General features: G+C 35.9%; 1 protein-coding gene across 3 annotated transcripts; it reads right to left on the bottom strand.

Moving 5' to 3' along the window:
- Positions 1–7,010: 7,010 nt before the first annotated feature.
- Positions 7,011–12,261, bottom strand: LOC114297494 (ankyrin repeat-containing protein ITN1). Of its 3 annotated transcripts, XR_003641520.2 has the most exons (6): positions 12,122–12,261; positions 11,449–12,042; positions 10,096–10,505; positions 8,536–9,398; positions 7,633–7,718; positions 7,011–7,517 (listed from the first exon to the last, which is right to left on the bottom strand). XR_003641520.2 is itself a non-coding variant. In XM_082919288.1 (5 exons), the coding sequence occupies exons 1-4, from the start codon at positions 12,141–12,143 to the stop codon at positions 8,571–8,573; spliced, it is 1,854 nt and encodes a 617-aa protein (XP_082775414.1). In that variant the 5' UTR covers positions 12,144–12,261; the 3' UTR covers positions 7,011–7,718; positions 8,536–8,570. The 3 variants fall into 3 exon arrangements, 2 of the variants coding, with proteins under 2 accessions (XP_082775414.1, XP_028097732.1); XM_082919288.1 differs by having other exon boundaries at positions 7,011–7,718; XM_028241931.2 differs by lacking the exons at positions 7,011–7,517; positions 7,633–7,718 and having other exon boundaries at positions 8,359–9,398.
- Between the last annotated feature and the right edge of the window lie 5,036 nt (positions 12,262–17,297).

Genomic DNA, 17,297 nt, shown 5'->3' with positions numbered 1-17,297 from the left:
GACATGTACTCCTTCAAGCTTTCCAGAGCTTGGTCGCATTCTTCATCCCACTCAAACTTGGCCTTTAAAGCTTGGAAGAATGGTCGTAGTCTGTCTGATGACCTGCTTATGAACCAGTTGAGTGCAGCCACTATGCCGGTGAGATGCTGCACTTCTTTGACTGAGTTTGGTCTCTCCAACTCCTGGATTGCTTTGATCTGAGAGGGGTCTACTTCTATACCTCGGTTGGTCACCAGGAAGCCCAAGAATTTGCCAGATCCCACACCGAAGGCGCACTTGGACGCATTGAGGCGCAACTTGTGCTTCTTTAAGACTTCAAACATTTCTCCCAAGTCCTTGAGATGGTCATTCTCATCCTTGCTTTTGACCACCATGTTGTCGATGTAAGCCTCAATCGTTCTTCCTAACAATGGTTCAAACATCTTGGTGACCATTCGTTGGAATGTTGCCCCTGCGTTCTTCAGGCCAAAGGGCATGACCTTGTAACAGTATAGTCCTCTTGGAGTTGTAAAGGATGTGACCTCCTGGTCTGGTTCATGCATGGCGATTTGGTGGTAGCCTCTGTATGCATCTAGAAAGCTAAGTCGGTTGTGCCCCGCTGTTAGGTCTACCAGTTGATCTATCCGTGGAAGAGGAAAGCTATCTTTTGGGCACGCCTTGTTGACTGTTTTGTAGTCGACGCAGACGCGCCATTTGCCATTCTTCTTTGGCACTACGACCGTGTTGGAGATCCATTTTGGGTAGTGCACCTCTCTAATTGCTCCTGCCTCCAGCAGGTTGCCTACCTCTTCGGCCACTATTTCGGCGTGGTGGAGTACCGATCTGCGTGTGCGTTGAATGACTGGTCTGGCGGATGGGTGGACATTGAGTTGGTGACTGATGAAGTTTGGATCAATGCCTGGCATGTCGTAGGGTGTCCAGGCAAGCACTTCGATGTTAGAGGTCAAGAATTCCAAGACCTCTAATCTTTCAGTGCTGGACAATGATGAACCAAGCAAGAAGAACTTATCCGGGTTCTTCTCATCTATTTTTACCTCCACCAAGTCCTCCACCGCTTTCTGATCAGCCTCTTTGCCGACGTCCGCGAATAGTTCATTACTTTCCGGTTCTTCCACCGAATGAACGTATCCTTTGGCAGCGCGGCTGCCATTCACCGTGGCGAAACATTGCTTTGACATGATCTGGTCTCCATAGACTTCTTCAATTATACCGGTGTCGTTGGGGAACCTCATTACTTGGTGGTAAGATGACGCCACCGATTGCATGTCATGCAGCCATGTTCTGCCCAGGATGATGTTGTAAGTGGAGGGGACCTTCAACACCCAGAACTCCACTTGTTTTGTCACGCTTCCTGCTCTGACTGGAAGAATTATCTTGCCGACGGGCCATTCTGGCATGGAGTTGAATCCAATTAGGGGAGACACGACAGGCGCCAAGTCTTTATCTTGCAGCTTCAGTTGTTTAAATGTGTCGTAGTACATGATCTCACATGAACTACCCTGGTCAATCAGAATCCGCTTGACATCAAAATCCTTGACTCGGAGAGTGACGACCAGAGCATCATTGTGAGGACAATATATTCGATCCAAGTCCTTATCCGAAAAGGACATAACATTTGTTGCCTTTGTCTTTCCCTTCTTGATTGCGGGTTGGGCACTTAGTACTTCTCTAAAGTGCTCAGCCTTTTTGATTGATCCCCTGAGCTCGCATACATGCTCAGGTTCAAAGACTCCATGTATTACATTGATAATGCCTTGAGGTGGGGCGTCAATTGGCATTCCGTTGGGGTTATTGTGATCCTGGGGGGCTGGCTGTGTCCCTCCTTCAATGTATTTGTCCAAGTAACCTGCTGCTACCAATTCTTCCAAATCCTGTCTTAACGGCGTGCAATTCTCAGTTCAGTGCCCCTTTTCTTTGTGGAAGGTGCATCGTGATTTGTCATCGTAGTCTTTCTGAGCTTCCCCTAGCTTGGCTGGCCACTTGACAAAAGGCTCATCTCTTATTTCGCTCAGGATCCGATATATTGGTTTTTTGAACACCGTGGTTATGGCGGTGCGGATTCTCAACCATCTTTTGTCTGGGTCCTCTCCATTATCTCGTTTGCCACGTCCGTTTCTGTTCTGACGATCTACTGTGTTGACCTTTGCTGAGGTCCTCTTTTCTGGTACTGTGGTCGCACTAGATTTTGCTTTGGCTCGAGCGCCATCCTCTTCTACCCTGATGTGCTGATGCACTCTTTCCATCAGGGCTTCCATAGTGAGGGGTGGCATCATGGTGATCGAGTCCCTTAGTCTGTTTCCGACTGAAAGGCCTCTTTTATACTGTGCAATGGCGAGATTGGTGGGGCAGTCTCCAATCTGGTTAAATGTCTCCCAGTAGCGACTGTTGTAGGATCTAAGGGTCTCTTTATCCCCCACGTCGATGGAGAGTAGCTGGTCGATCTCCACCGGTGTTTTAGTGTTTGTTCGGAACCTTGTTACAAACGCTTCTGCCAATTGAGCCCAGGAGGCTATGCTGCCTTCAGGGAGTTTTTCGAACCAAGTCAAGCCTAGGTCGCCAAGGCTTGATGGGAAGAGTATGCACATTAAAGCCTTGTTTCGCCTATACACAGCCATGACTTGGCGAAAGTGGCTCAAGTGTAAATACGGATCCGTCTTTCCTTTATATGTAGTGAATTTTGGTTGGAGGAAGCCTGATGGTAAGGGCGCGTTTTCAATCGCTGGGACAAACGGCGAAGTTTGTAGTCTTGCCAATGCTTTGTCCGTTGGTTCGTAGGCTGGGCGCGGTATTGGCATTCTAACCTCGACGCTTCCATGCGTCCGAGGAGCCAACCGCTGTAAGGCAGAAACTCTGTGTAGATCCCTTGCCCTGGCATCCTCCTTGCATCGTGCTTTCTCTTCGAGCACGGTTCATAAGTCGGATGATCTGGGTAATTCTGTCTGTCTAGATCTGGTTTGGTGCGAGTGCGAGGGCCAATACGTGCTCCCTTTAGTGTATGATCTCTCAGATCTCGTCCTCTCAGACCTGGAATGACGAGTTTTGGAAGACCAGGATTGAGTGTCGCCTGTCCTGAGGCTTCTGCTCTCTCCTTGCGAGGGTGTAGTATTCCTACTACGATTTTCTGAGTGGCGAGGGGGCGTCTTGTTTTTGCACCCCTCTCCTGTCGCCACTTCTTTTTTCTTCATCTGGCGTTTCAAGGCCTCCATGTCCGCCGCCATCTTCTTTATCAATTCATCTTGCTCTTTCACGCGATCTTCCAGAGTTTGAGGGTCAATCCTCCGTCTTTGTCTGTCGGGACTTTGAGAATGGGATTGACGGGGGCTGTGAGTCCGTCTCCCTCTAGCATCCCTCCTGGAGGTATGTCTTTGGGGCTCCAAGTCCGCCATGGGAGGGACAGAAGGTAATCCTTCACGCCTTGCGCCCCCTTCTGGAGTTAGTCCGTCGACGGCGGACTGCGGCAAGTCTTCAATGTGTGCCATTGAATGAGAAAAGGAGAAGCTTAGTCAAGAGGTTTCGTTCTGTCTGTTTTTCCCACAGACGGCGCCAATTCGTATAATCCTGTTGACTATGTCCTCGCTCCTCCGTACGACGTCGCTTTGTCACCTGAAAACACAAACGTGAGCTAGCCGGCGGGTGTGTGCCGGAAACCTCTCCGATGCCTAAGTCAGAAAACTTGACAAATAGACAAAGCTCAATGTATTCAAGAAGCAAAATTGTAAGTTGTGTGCAGTTACCCCCTTCCAAGGTAATGCTTGTGAGTTTTTATAGGTTTCGAGTGGCCCAATCCTAGTAGGACTTTTATTTCTCCATGCAGAGTCCTCCTAGGATTCATACTCCTAAAGGATAATGCTTATCCTTTTACACTCCCCCACTGCTTAAACCAAGTGGAATGGTTTTCATCATGGCCGAACTTCCATACAACCGAGATAAACTTGGATATGCCATGCCATAGATTAAGCCGGACTATCATTGGTTCGGTTCTCCCTTCATTCTTCCTTACCTCGGTTCTCTCATGTTCAACCCATAGTACGTTCAGACCGAACCCACGATTTTGGACCGGTATAACTCCAAACTGTTTCCGGACCGAAGTACTTTACAACTCCTAAGCCGAAGCAACTTCTTCTTCTTTCGACCGGAGTAACTTTGTCCCTATTGGGCCGAAGTAACATTACAGCCTCTTTTACACAGTCCTCTGTACTTTGGGCCACAAAATTTATCTTATAGCTCGGCCCAATTTTCACCAAAAATTACCCTCTCAAATCTCTACTTTTTTTTTCTTTTTTATATTACATTTTTTGCAATTATTCTACTATCCATTCTATGCATTGTTGTAAAAATGATGGTAATAACAATAGTAGCATTGATTGATTGGTGGAGTTTTTGGAGCTCCCACCGAAAGTGTGCGATATGATTGGATTCTTGATAGAGGGAAAATTATATGATGTTTTTAGGTGCTCCAATTTGTATTGAATCATTTAAAATAATAGAATTTTTTATTTTTATGTTAGTTTTTAGTAGACAATTAAATAAATATCACACAGTAAATGGTGTGAAATAGAGGTGAAGGCTTGGAGTTTGCCGTATACTTCTTTCATGTCTCAAATTTGAAATTTCTTAAAATAATTTTTTAAGATCAATCTATCTTAATGGATTAATCGATTTCTTAATTTATTGAATCGGATAGCGAGTTATAAAAAAAAAAAAAAATATGTGAAATATTGCTAGACCAAAGTGCTAGTTAACTTAACCAAACTCTAGTCAAGCCGCCTCAAAGGACCACAGATTTTGTTGCTTTCCGGAAAGCCCAGAACTTAAAAGACAACTTTTTTTTTGTTTTCTTGTTTTCAGGGGTATAATTTTAGGGGATACACCAATAAATTTTAAATTAATAATTTATATACTATTTAGTCTTAAAAGTTTTCTTATAGACTGAAAGGTTCCATTACAATGTTTCAAACATCAGATTAATGTTTTGAAAATTAGATTTCGAACATCATATTAATGGTTCAAACATTAGATTGATGTGTGAATAGGACTAAATGGAGTATAAGAAAACTTTTAGGACTAAATGGTTCAACTTTTCAGAAACTAGGACTTATGGGTAAATTTTTCATAATTTTAATTTTGTAAAACATGAAAGCCAACTTTAAAAATTAAGTAGAAAGGTAGTAAAAAAAATTTAAAAAAAATCATTGGGAAGCCATTATTTCTCAAATAAAATAGGGCAAATTACATATACACCCCTCGAGGTTTGGCTGAATTACAAATATCCCCCTGAGGTTTCGGAAATTACATCCCACCCCCTGAGGTTTGTATTTTTATAACAATTTGCCCCCTGAGGTTTATATTTCATAACAAATTACCCCCTAATTTCTTATGCAAATATAGCATTCAGGGGGGAATTCGTAATTTCTCAAACCTCAGGGGGGCATCTGTAATTTAGCCAAACCTCGAGGGGTGTATATGTAATTTTCCCAATAAAATAATAAAATCTCAAAATATTATAAATAAGTTATTTATTATTATTTTTTTTAAAAAAAAGAAACTGAATGATGTCCTTTGGATTATTCTCTACTAGACTACTATTATCGGTCCTATTGAAAATATATGGATATATTGTTTGGCCAATGCTTTTTTTCTACACTAATTTTAATTTTAATTTTAATTTTTTTTTTAACTTTTAAGTGACTCTAAACTAAAAAAAAAAAAGAAAAAAAGTTATTGAATAGCTAATATGTGACTCGATCAAAATCATATTTAATTGTAATAAAATTACATAAAACTAACAATCTCACGAGATTTTAAATCACCAAAAGCTGAAATTAGCATTCTTTTTGGCAGCATGTAAAAAGCCAATTTTTTATTTTTTGACTTTTTTGGGTCACATCACCTCTCTTTTTTTTTACACAAAAAAGCCAAAAAATCGCAAAAAAATAAATAAATTAAAAAACTAATATTTTACCAACTTCCCAAAACACCACACTAGGTGAGATTCACAATTCAAGCTTACAAGGTTAGATGGCTAAATATTTCACATTCCCTTTAGAAAAACAATAAAAATTGATAGGTTTAATCACAATTAACTAATATCACAGCCTTCGTATACAAGTCAGCTTCCGTTTGGGAAGTGGGTTGACTTTTTGGCTTTTTGACTTTTTTGACTATTTTAGCTTGAGCTAAAAAGCTTGGTTTGGGAAGGATTTTTTGATTTTTTGGCTTTTTTGACTTTTTTGTGAGAGAAGAGTGTAATGATTATGGATTTGATGTGATGTTTTGTTTTTTGTGGCTAAAATAGCCTATTTTGTCTTTTATGGCTAAAATAGCCAAAAAAATCTGGAAAAGCTCTTCCCAAACGGACCCTCAATACAATTTATTATACATCTCCAACTTAATACCACTACACTAATAATTCTATCATCCAATTTTACTATTCTCATAATCCCAATCAACTTAATACGACATGTTTGGTGTTGCTTTTAAGAAGCCAAAAGCACTCTTTCTCTAGTTCCTCAATAATTAGCTTTTTTATACCTAATAAGTTATAAGCATAAGTTGCAACAGACTCCAAAATTAAAATAAACTATATAAGCAATTCATTTGAGCTGCACCAAACAGACAATGAAAGATGGAAATAATAGAGGTCAAATAGAATATGCAATGTTGATATGTACAGAAATAGCATGCTTAAGTTTCCTTTGAAACCAATCCCAGACAAGCCCAAAAGTTACCATCCACAACCATGTTGTTAGTTATCTGAAATAGAAGTTTCTCCCCCATAAATTAGCCCAACCACCAAGACAAAGATAGGTTTACAGGCTGAGAATAAACACAAGCAGTTCAAATAATGTATGAACTCATATCAGATGGTATACCGAATGTTTTGATTCACAAGACCCAAATAACATAATTACGAACGCAAAATAAATTAAAGAAAACATTCATCCCAGACAAAAATTGGCAACCAAAAAAATCCAGACAATAACCTTGCAATGAAATTGATCTACACAATGTGGAAAAACAAATTCTTCATAGCCGATCATCACTGAATGTATGATTTTAACAAAAATATCTATTTTCATCGACCTGGCATAGGTGGTTGTTAATCTGTAGTCTGAGAAGCTTGACAATTACAACAACAGCTACAGTAACCAACTTGCTGCAAAAAGCATGCAATTTCATGGCAAAGTTGGGTGATGCAGTCATTTCTCTAAGAAGGCAAAACAATAGAAAAAGCTAGGTTTCCAATGCCTCCCCAACCTTAGGGAATACATATATGGAACTGAATATATGTACATAAATGAATACATACATTTTATACATATATAGACACTCATGCAGGTATTGTACGGCTCAATCTGTGGCGGAGACTGATGTGTGCCATTACCTAAATACAATTTTACAACCAACAGAAAACTCTTTTCATTTTGATATATATATATATATATATATATGTATTTATTTATCTATTTTTGTGGGTATAGATCCATCCTCATTCTTAGTTGAGTATTCTTAAGAAGCTGCAATGCAAATAAAAACAGAATGAACTTCAGCATCAAATCAACAGAGTTCTCAAGAACTTGCATAAACAAATTTACACAAAGTTAAAACAACTTTAAATTGCATTGAGCTTACCAACTACAACAAGCTAGGATTATAACAGAAGCTAACCAACCTTCCGTTCTGTGCCAATAGATCTTCCTGATCTGTCAATCCCATATCTGAAATAAAATAGCAATGAATCAGGTTAAAATTTAAGCCATAATACAACAAATTATTGCAGCCATGAACTAATTTTAAAAAATATACAAATTTTAAACAATTAGAAATATGTCATCCTCTGAAGACGCAGGTTTCTGATGTGCCAAGGTGACCATTCTGTTGTGATCCCTGCAATATCCCATTGAGACCTTCATTTTTTGGGGGGGGGGGGAAAAAAAAAAAAAATAATAATAATATAAGAACCTTCACCTCATCAAATGATGATCAAAATAACAAAATCAGAAGATATTGTAGAAGCTTCGAGTATCAATTTCATACTGTGAGTAACTGTCAAAATATGGTACCACTATTGGTTGAAGAACAATGTAAAAAAATGTGCAATTAGGAGCCCAAGGTGAGAAAGAGCATTGTTTGTTAGGGCTGTGCAGAATCGGCTAGCAAACTAATAGGGTGAGAACAAATGCTTATCAGACTTTAACCAAAAGCATTTTACGAAGTTTGCATAATTAGGTTCAGCCCAAACTAGATTTGCAGATGGATTAGTCAATTGATCATTCGGAGCTGAACCTGCTTATAAAAAAAACCATGACATTTTCTCAGTCAGCACGAGAAACTCACTCTCTGTGAAATCTACAAAGATTGCAGAAATATGTATAGTACCCATTAATAGTTAAGAGATTAACAGTTCTGCTCTAACTCATTTCTTATCACACCATATTTCCTCAACACACCAAAATGCAATTACTCCCAAGAAATTCATCCATTTGCAATGTAACTCATTGGCGGATACAGTAATTACAGCACAGAATCTCTTACACAAACTGCATTACTTTTCTTCTGATATTCCTCCATCAAAGAGCATAAATCGGATTTACTTCTGAATCAGATAAATCTGAATGACGCCACGAGCTGTTTCCACTCTGCGAATACTTCTCTCTCTTCCTCACCTTCCGATGCCTTTTAGACTTCACCACATAATAAGTCATAGTACCAAGGACCCCAGCCATTATGACTCCGCCTACAACTGTAACAAAAATTGCAGCCCACTTATGATGCCGGCCAACTACAATGTAAGATGAAGCAATAAATGCCACGGTAGTGCAAACAGAGGCCAACCACATCAACTTATTGATCACTTCCACAACCCTCCTCTCAGATTTTATCTCTCCCCTAACAACCGTAATCTGCACCAGGACAACAGCCAGTGATGTGAAGAGTGCAATGGCATTAAAGATGAAGAAAACCTTGAAAGATATACTGCCCACCATCACGGCCACCCCATCATCATCATCACCTCCAGGAACTGTGAAAATAGCCGCAAATGCAACTGTGGCAAAAAGAACTGCCACCACAGTGACCGAGTTAGTGGCATTATTGATTCCTGCCCTGTGGAGCTTTCGGAGCTCCTTCGCAATTCCATTCATGTTCTTGTTGGTTTTCCGGGCTTGTTCAAGCTGGGTGTGGACATCGTTCTTGATTTCTGTTACAGTTTTCCTGAGCTCATCCCTTGGCTGGTTTAGTTCGTTTGCTTTGACAGCACCGTAACGAGCCAAGCAATCCTTTATTTCTGAGGATTCTTCAGACAGAGGAAGCCCTTCTGCAATGTCAAGAGCTGTTTTGTGGTCTCTTGTTAATGCATTCACATTGGTGTCACGGAGGGATAATAGCTCATTCACTATCTGCAACAAATCAATTACAACATTAATAAATTGGCACGTTCTCTTCTAATTTTACAGAGCTTTTCTTGGTTTTTGTGTTTTTTTTTTTTTATTCCTATAATCTTTACATATCCATCATGTTTTGTGCATACTTTAGTCCTTTCCACATGATACTTGTTCATGTATTTTTTTTCTTAAATGTTTTCTGGTCCACATGAAAGTTTGTTTACTAGCCTATAAGCATGCCATTATTTTATATGCAAACTTTTAATTTCTTTTTTGGTTCTAAGTAGCATGCAACATGCATATTCTTTCAGTTCTTGTGCATAAAGTTGCTTCTCCAGTTTGATAAGGGCTTGCCCCCTTGAATTTGAATGGCAATGGCCCCATCAAACTTTTCCACAGCATTCAATGTAAAATTTTTTCATATTGAATAGCATCATCATTTGTAACCAATGCAACCATCCAATCTTGAATTTGTCATTTCAAGGAAACCTAATAATGATCATGCATGAAGACGTACAGTGAAATCCCCCATCTAGCTCCAATGAAGATGATCTATTTCTACATTTTCACTTCAGAAAGGACATGGTTGACTTAAATCTAACTGAGGATATGACTTCGAATATAATCAACTGAGACAAATTTTTAAGCCTTGCCCATATATTATCAAAAAGATACATTATGTAGATATTGAGGTGTCAATGTTAATCAATACCTCTGATCTCTTTTTCCTGGTGGCTACGTGTAATGCCGTGCTACCAAACTTGTCCGGAAGCATCACAATGGCTGCATCTGCCTGAAGAAGCAACTTCACAACCTCACAACTAACCCCTTTGACAGCCATATGCAATGAGGTCTGTCCTTTCTTATCCGTTCTCCTTGCTAATTGTGGATCCTTATTAAGCAATGCTTTCACGATCTGCACGTGCCCCTGCCTGGCAGCTAAATGTAAAGCGTTCTTTCCATTGGATTTCGATATCTCTAGCAAGCTGGAATCTTTTGCCAGTAACTCATTAACCACTGCTAAATGGCCTCTTGTAGCTGCAGATATAAGAGGGGTTGCATTCGATTGGCCAAGTGTTTTGCTTAGCATTGGGTCATGGTTTAATAGCACCTGGACAATGGCTGCAAAAATATAGTCATTAAACCATATTGGAGTGGTTTCACAAATAAACAATCTGTCATGCATAAATTAAATAATTGAAAAATAGAACATGAACTATGAAGTATGGATATTTCCAAAAGAGTCGTGTATCCATATCATACCCGTGTCAAATACTGACACTCCTCAAATACTTAAGGATACGTATTGATAATTCCTAAACCTATCATTTTGAGAAGTATTGAATACTCTTCATACACTCAAAGTCATGTATACAAACTATTATGAAATTGAAATTGTAATAATTTTTGCATAGTATTAGGGGATAATTGTTAGAATAAATACAAGAATAGTTTTCTATTTTCTTATTCCTTATTGAAGAAGTAAATAATAATATTAAAATAGTACTTTACTTTAAGATTTTTTGAAATTAACAGATCTACCAAAAAAAAGAAGGATACTAACTATTAGCTCTTAAATTAATATCTAATTGTTATAGAATGGATTCTCGCTATTCTTTTACCTCATGTATTTTTCACTATTCTTTAAGCTCAAGTATAATATAATACTAAATTTTATGTTTCAACATATCTAGCTATATCCTTAACTGTATTTTATATTTTAAAATTTTATCGTGACGTTATGTCCGTATCCGTATCCTGTATCTATATCCATGTTTCATAGAAAACAAACTGATAAGCTTTTCAAAATTCAATGATGAAGCCAATACATTTTAGGTTATATTAGAAGGATACATTTTGTTACATCCTATTGTATCTTTTTTAACATTCATTTCTGATACCCTAGATCATTTTTTTTGAAAATTTACCATGTAAGCTACCCTCCAATTCAATGACAAAACACAAACATCAATAAATTTGCTGTAATACATTTGCATCAATTAGCATATAGTGAAAACAACTTAAAGAGCATTGACCAATGAAATCTAAAATTCAAAACCATTACCATGGTGACCTTGACTTGCAGCAACATGAAATGGATCAAACCCGACCCGATTCTTAGCCATAATCCCCTCCTTGGTGGTGTAGGGCAGGAGCTCCCTCACCACATTGATATGCCCCTTCTCCGCCGCCGTGAACAACGCCGTCTCCCCCAACTCATTCACCTCATTCACAATTGCCGCTCTAATCTCCGCCACCTCCGAATCGAACTCCGCCCCGCTCAGCGTCTTCACCATTTGCGCATCGATCTCACCGAGGATCTGCTTCACCGCCGCCACGTCACCTCTCTGCGCCGCGAGGTGGAGCTCCGTATCGTTGTGCCTTCCGGTCACCTGCTTCACATACTTCTTCTTCGCCGAATTCGGTTGATCCATTCGCTTACCCGAACCCGACTGGTCCATCCGCTTACCCGAATTCGAAAGGACCAGTGCTTTTCCAGAAGTCGAAACCCTAAGCGCTTTTCCAGAAGTCGAAACCCTAAGTGCTTTGCCGGAATTCGATAAAATTAGAGCCGGTGCCGCCCTCGACGACGGCGTTGGTGGCTCGGAGGGGAGTTTTGCGGCGGAGGTCAGTCCCATCTCGATGTCCCTCTCGCGTCCTTCACAATTAAAACATTGTTATTAAATTTATTGGAATTCAAAACATTGTCATTATCATATATCACAGATTGCACATACCTTCATCGTTGAATGAAGCCATTGTTGAGATTGTGAAGAAGAAGAAGAAGAAGAAGAAGAAGAATTGCTATAAATTCATTTATGTGTGTATATTTTATGTATATGTATGTATAGTTACATGGAAGGTGGCGATTGGGAGGCGGGGTTGATCGGAAAATATGGTGGTAGGCCGCCGGCGGTGGTGGTTGTTGGTGTTTTTATTTATTTTATTTTATTTTATTTGGGAAATAGAGTGGCCGCGGGGGCCTACCATTTGGTACGGTAGGACAAATTTCGTTGGAGTTTCGTCGTAAAGCAGTTATTATGGTTGATGGCATAGGGTAGGTTTGGGATGTTGAGTTGGTTTTTGATTTTTGATTTTTGATTTTTTTTTGGGTTATTTTAGTTTGGGGTTAAAACGTTTTGTTCGTGATAGACTTTTTAATTTTTTTGACTTTTGTGAGAGAAAAAATAAAATGATTATGATTTGAATGTGATGTTTTATTTTATTGGATTAAAAAGTTTATTTTGGATTCGTTTGGTGTAAAAGTTTGTGTTGGGTTGGAGCTATTTTAGTCAACAAAATAGGTTTTTTAGTCTAATAAGATAAAATGTCACATCCAAACTATAATCATTTTATTTTTTCTCTTACAAAATTCAAAAAACCTATCACAAACGAGACTCTTTAGCCACAGATTAAAATAAAAAAAAAAAACCAAAAGGCCAACCCACATCCCAAACGAAAACTTTGTCTTTTTGTGAATAAAATAGCTAAAAAACCAAGCATGCCCAACGAAGGCATAATAAAAATAATCTATTTTGTTATATATATATATAAAGCAAAGGCTTGCCTAGGTTTATGTCACGGTTTTTTTTTTATGGACCTTTCTTAGGTATGCCTTGCATATGCTTCAACAAATTCATAGATTTTAGTGGTTACCTTCATGTTTTAATAGTTCTCAATTTTATTTTTTTATTTTTTTTAATTTTTTTTTTTTAAAAAAAAGGGAAGAGAGACATGGCACAACCTATCTACTTTGTTTTTTATGCAGTTACATGTCAAACTGAATAATTTTGGGTTGAAAATCTACCATTGCTTTTAAAAATATTTTCTAAGGCTTCGTTTGAGAAGCCAACTTTTGGGCTTTTTTTTGGCTAAAATAGTCACAAAAAATAAAATAAATTCTTTAGCCCAATAAGACAAAACATCACATCTAACCTATAATCATTACATTCTTTCTCTCACAAAAAATTCAAAAAAGCCAAAAAAGTTAAAAGCTCTTCCCAAACTAGGCTTTTTAGCCCTAAGCTAAAATAACCAAAAAAGCTAAAAAGCCAATCCACTTCCCAAACGAATCCTAAGTGATTCACCAATTTTATATAATTCACTATAAAATGGATTCGATTGGTTGAAAATCTACCATGGCTTTGAAAAATATTTTCTAAATGATTTATCAATTTTATATAATTCACCCTTTAATGGATTCAATAGTGAAGTCAATTGAAAATAATTAGGCATAAAATGAAATATTAGGTCTATGCTAGACTATTTTGTCAAATGATTGATTAAATACTAATTTCTGCCCGCATTCAAATGAAAAAAGAAGTTAATTATACTTTTGATCCCTCTAGTTTGATTCAAATTTTATTTTTATTTTTTATACTTAAATCTAATTTCAATTTGGTTATTCTACTTAAATTGGAAATTAAAATTAACGATTTTGCATTTACCAATCGTACAAAAAATTAACCAAATTTCAATAGAAGGATTAAATTGAAATTTGACTCTTAAAGGGTAGGGATTAAATTGTTTAAATTACAAATATAATGATCAACATAAAATTTGAGTTAAATTATAAGAGTGAAAAGTTTAATTGAAGTGCCAAAGTTCATATCCCTGAGATTGTTAGTAGATTTAAATGTACCGTGACAAGTAAAATAAAACTAATATATATATTTTGAATCAAATTATGGGACAAATGATAAAAGGAATTTTTGAAAATATCAAATTAGTAGTTCATGTTTTGTTTTTTTTTTTTCTGAAAAAATAACATTATCAATCTTTCCATGCATTCAACCAATAATAGGTTTGTGACCATGGACCTAAATCCGCGTTGTCAAAGATCATGTCATGTGAGTGTTCCAAATTTTTTTTTGAGGACCATTGTGTGCATTTCTTAGTCGAAAATGTTGCAATAGACTATACAGTTGTCTTAGTTTTCTCCTATATCTCAATTTACTTCTTTTATTCAGATTGTGTTTTGATTTTGACTTTTGCACAGTAATTTGTGAACGAAAAAGAAACACAAAGAAAAAATGAACAAAATCTTATTTGGTTTCTCTTGTTTTAGTTTCCCTCTATAAATTCCTCACAAATTCAAAATCTAAATAAACAATAATATGTTACAGATTTATCCCAAAAAAGAAGTGATATTAACAAAACCACCACCGATGTACCAAAAAAAAACTATTCAGTATGTTTAGTTTGAGTTTTCTGAATTAAGTTTTTTGAAAATTAAGTTTTTTGGTTTTCGAGTTTTTTTTTATTTTTAGTGAATATTTTTAAATTTTTAAGCATATTTTTTTATTTTTTTAGATGCACCTTACTTAGATGTATCTAAAAAGTAAAAAATTTGTGAAAAAATATTTTTAAAAATTAATAAATACATAAAAATATAAAAAATGTACTAAATTCTTGTATTTTTTTTGTATTTTTGGTATTTAGTGAATTTTTAAAAGATTTTTTTTACAATTTTTTTACTTTTTAGGTGTATTTATATTAGGTGTGTCTAAAAAGTAAAAAAAAATTGCTTAAAATATTAAAAAAAATTCAGTAAAAACAAAAAAATACGGAAAATAAGAAATTAGAATTTTCTGAAAAATATTTTTTGAAAAATGGAAACAAACAAGTTATTTTTCTTACTGTAGCTGGTCATTTGCATTGTCTCAATATTTTAAAGAGTAAAATAGTTATAAAACAATTTTATGAGCACACAAGATTCTTATGAATTTGGCTGAGAAGCTAGTTCATTTGAATTTGACCCTTGTTTGCTTGATCAATTACCCCAAATTATTTAGTATTATATGGCTAATACAAGTTGTTTATAGGATTAAATGCTTGAAAATGATTATTTTGGTGAATCTCATTAAAAATTATAAAGTATATTGTTTAAATTGTTTACAATGACAATACTAAATTTGAAGTATATTTTATTTCATTTTATTTAAAGTATATTTTATTTTTATTTGAAATATATTTTATTTTATTTTACGAAAACCTCTTTTAATTTTATTTAAATACAACATTAGAAGTGTATTTGTATCTATGATTTTGCTAATACAAAAAAGAAAGAAAAAAAAAAAGTTTGAGAAGACTATTATATATCATGAGATTAATTTATACATGTTTAAAAAATTCAACATGTTTAAAAAAAATTTAAAAAATGAAAGAAATAAATTATATATATATACTTAAGGGTTAATTTTGTCATTTAACTAGTTAATCCAGAAGTTGGCTCAGTCTCCCCATTTTTATCCCACACTCCCATAGAATTGAGTTATCCCATATATTAGGGATTATTAGTCTGACCGGACTATTAGTTTGGCCTTCACTTTTCCAACCAAACATTGGACTATCTACTTTGTTAGACATGAAGTCTAATCCCATACTTTAATCCCACCAAACCAAACAAACACCCCAGAGACTGTTTGGTATAGTTTATGAAGTTGTTTATATATATATATATATATATATATATATATTTAATTTAAAAAATTTGTGTCAAAGTAATTAGTGTAACTTTTCTTTATAGTTTATGAGACAAAAATAAATTTAAATAATTTTTAAAAGAAGTTGATTATTAGAAAGTTGTTAAACTTGTAGTTATTGTAACAAACAGACTTAGATAACATGGTGTAATGATCATAATTTGAGAGTATTGAGGTCTTTTAATCTACTAATCTGAACCTTTCTCAATCGGTTAATTTTGTATCACATCCCCTCATCAGACTCATTTTTCAATCTGAACCTTTTTCAATCGATTAATTTAACATTTTTCAATCGGTTAATTTTGTATCACATCCCCTCATCAGACTCATTTAAGAAGACTCAATAGTCTTCTTAAATATATAGCATAAGAAAATTGTCAATTCAAAGACTCATTTTTATATCCAAAACTGGAATTTAGAATTGATTGGACAGAAGTCTATTTTGAGAAGTAAGTTAAAAATTGATTTTTTATTTTTATTTTTTTGACTTTTCTTAAAAAAAAAATGTATAAAAAAACAAAGAAGTGATGTAATCTAAAAAAAGCCAAAAAATAAAAAATTAATTTCTAACCAACTTTCAAAATAAGCCATAGTTTAATCGCATGATTTTATATCTCTAACTAAACACAACAAATAGCCAAGTCTTTTCCAATTGAAGACTATTTACTAGTCTGTTTGGTGTAGTTTCTAACAAGTTGAATGCTGAGAATCATAAAGTATAATTTAAATACACATGTTCTCTTACTTTTCAATAATCATATATATATATATATATTAATTTATTTAAGCTATTTTTCCCTAACAAACCTATATTCATGAGACTCAATAATAAGAGTGGTGTTACATCCCCCAATATATCATCCCACGTTGACCTCTAATGAGATGGAAGAGAGAGAATAGAAAGGGATAGAGAGAGGAGGTGTCATGACCCGAACCCACCCCTAAACGTTTGGGTCATAACTGACCAGTAATCCGTAGATTATCGAAGGCCTCAAACGATCATACATAATATTTATGCTAATGGGGCCATAAACGGAAACATATAATAATGAGAAGTCCATTGAGCTGTGCCAATCATGAGCAAAATCATAGAGTTAACCACATAACACAATAATACATATACATGCTCATCAAAAAATATAAGAACCATTGGAAAATTGTACATAGTGTTTACAACCCAAGACCATGGAAGCAAAAACAAAATAAGGTCAAGGTATGGTGTGAGTCAAGACAAAACTCCGTCTCAGAGGCATGACTCGATTGGGTCACAAAAAGGCTTCTGAAACTGACTCTAGGGGTGTGCTCCATATGCTGATCACCTACATGTGCATACATAAAATTGGGTAAGTGAAGCTAAATGAGTAATAATACAGTAAAGTAGTGTAAGTACATGATTATAAGGTTCTTACAAAATCCATAATCATACAAA

Source organism: Camellia sinensis, chromosome 3 (assembly GCF_055761805.1).
Source record: "Camellia sinensis isolate YWXY chromosome 3, ASM5576180v1, whole genome shotgun sequence".
Classification (NCBI taxonomy): domain Eukaryota; kingdom Viridiplantae; phylum Streptophyta; class Magnoliopsida; order Ericales; family Theaceae; genus Camellia; species Camellia sinensis.
This window is presented reverse-complemented; position numbering and strand designations above follow the sequence as displayed.

What these genes read in the sequence shown, in the direction of transcription:
- LOC114297494 (XM_082919288.1), bottom strand. Translation starts at nt 12,143, where the DNA reads ATGGCTTCATTCAACGATGAAG. An exon ending in GGCTTCATTCAACGATGAAG is followed by an intron (nt 12,043 to 12,121) that starts GTATGTGCAATC and finishes TTAATTGTGAAG; the next exon opens with GACGCGAGAGGGACATCGAG. An exon ending in TGCAAGTCAAGGTCACCATG is followed by an intron (nt 10,506 to 11,448) that starts GTAATGGTTTTG and finishes ATATTTTTGCAG; the next exon opens with CCATTGTCCAGGTGCTATTA.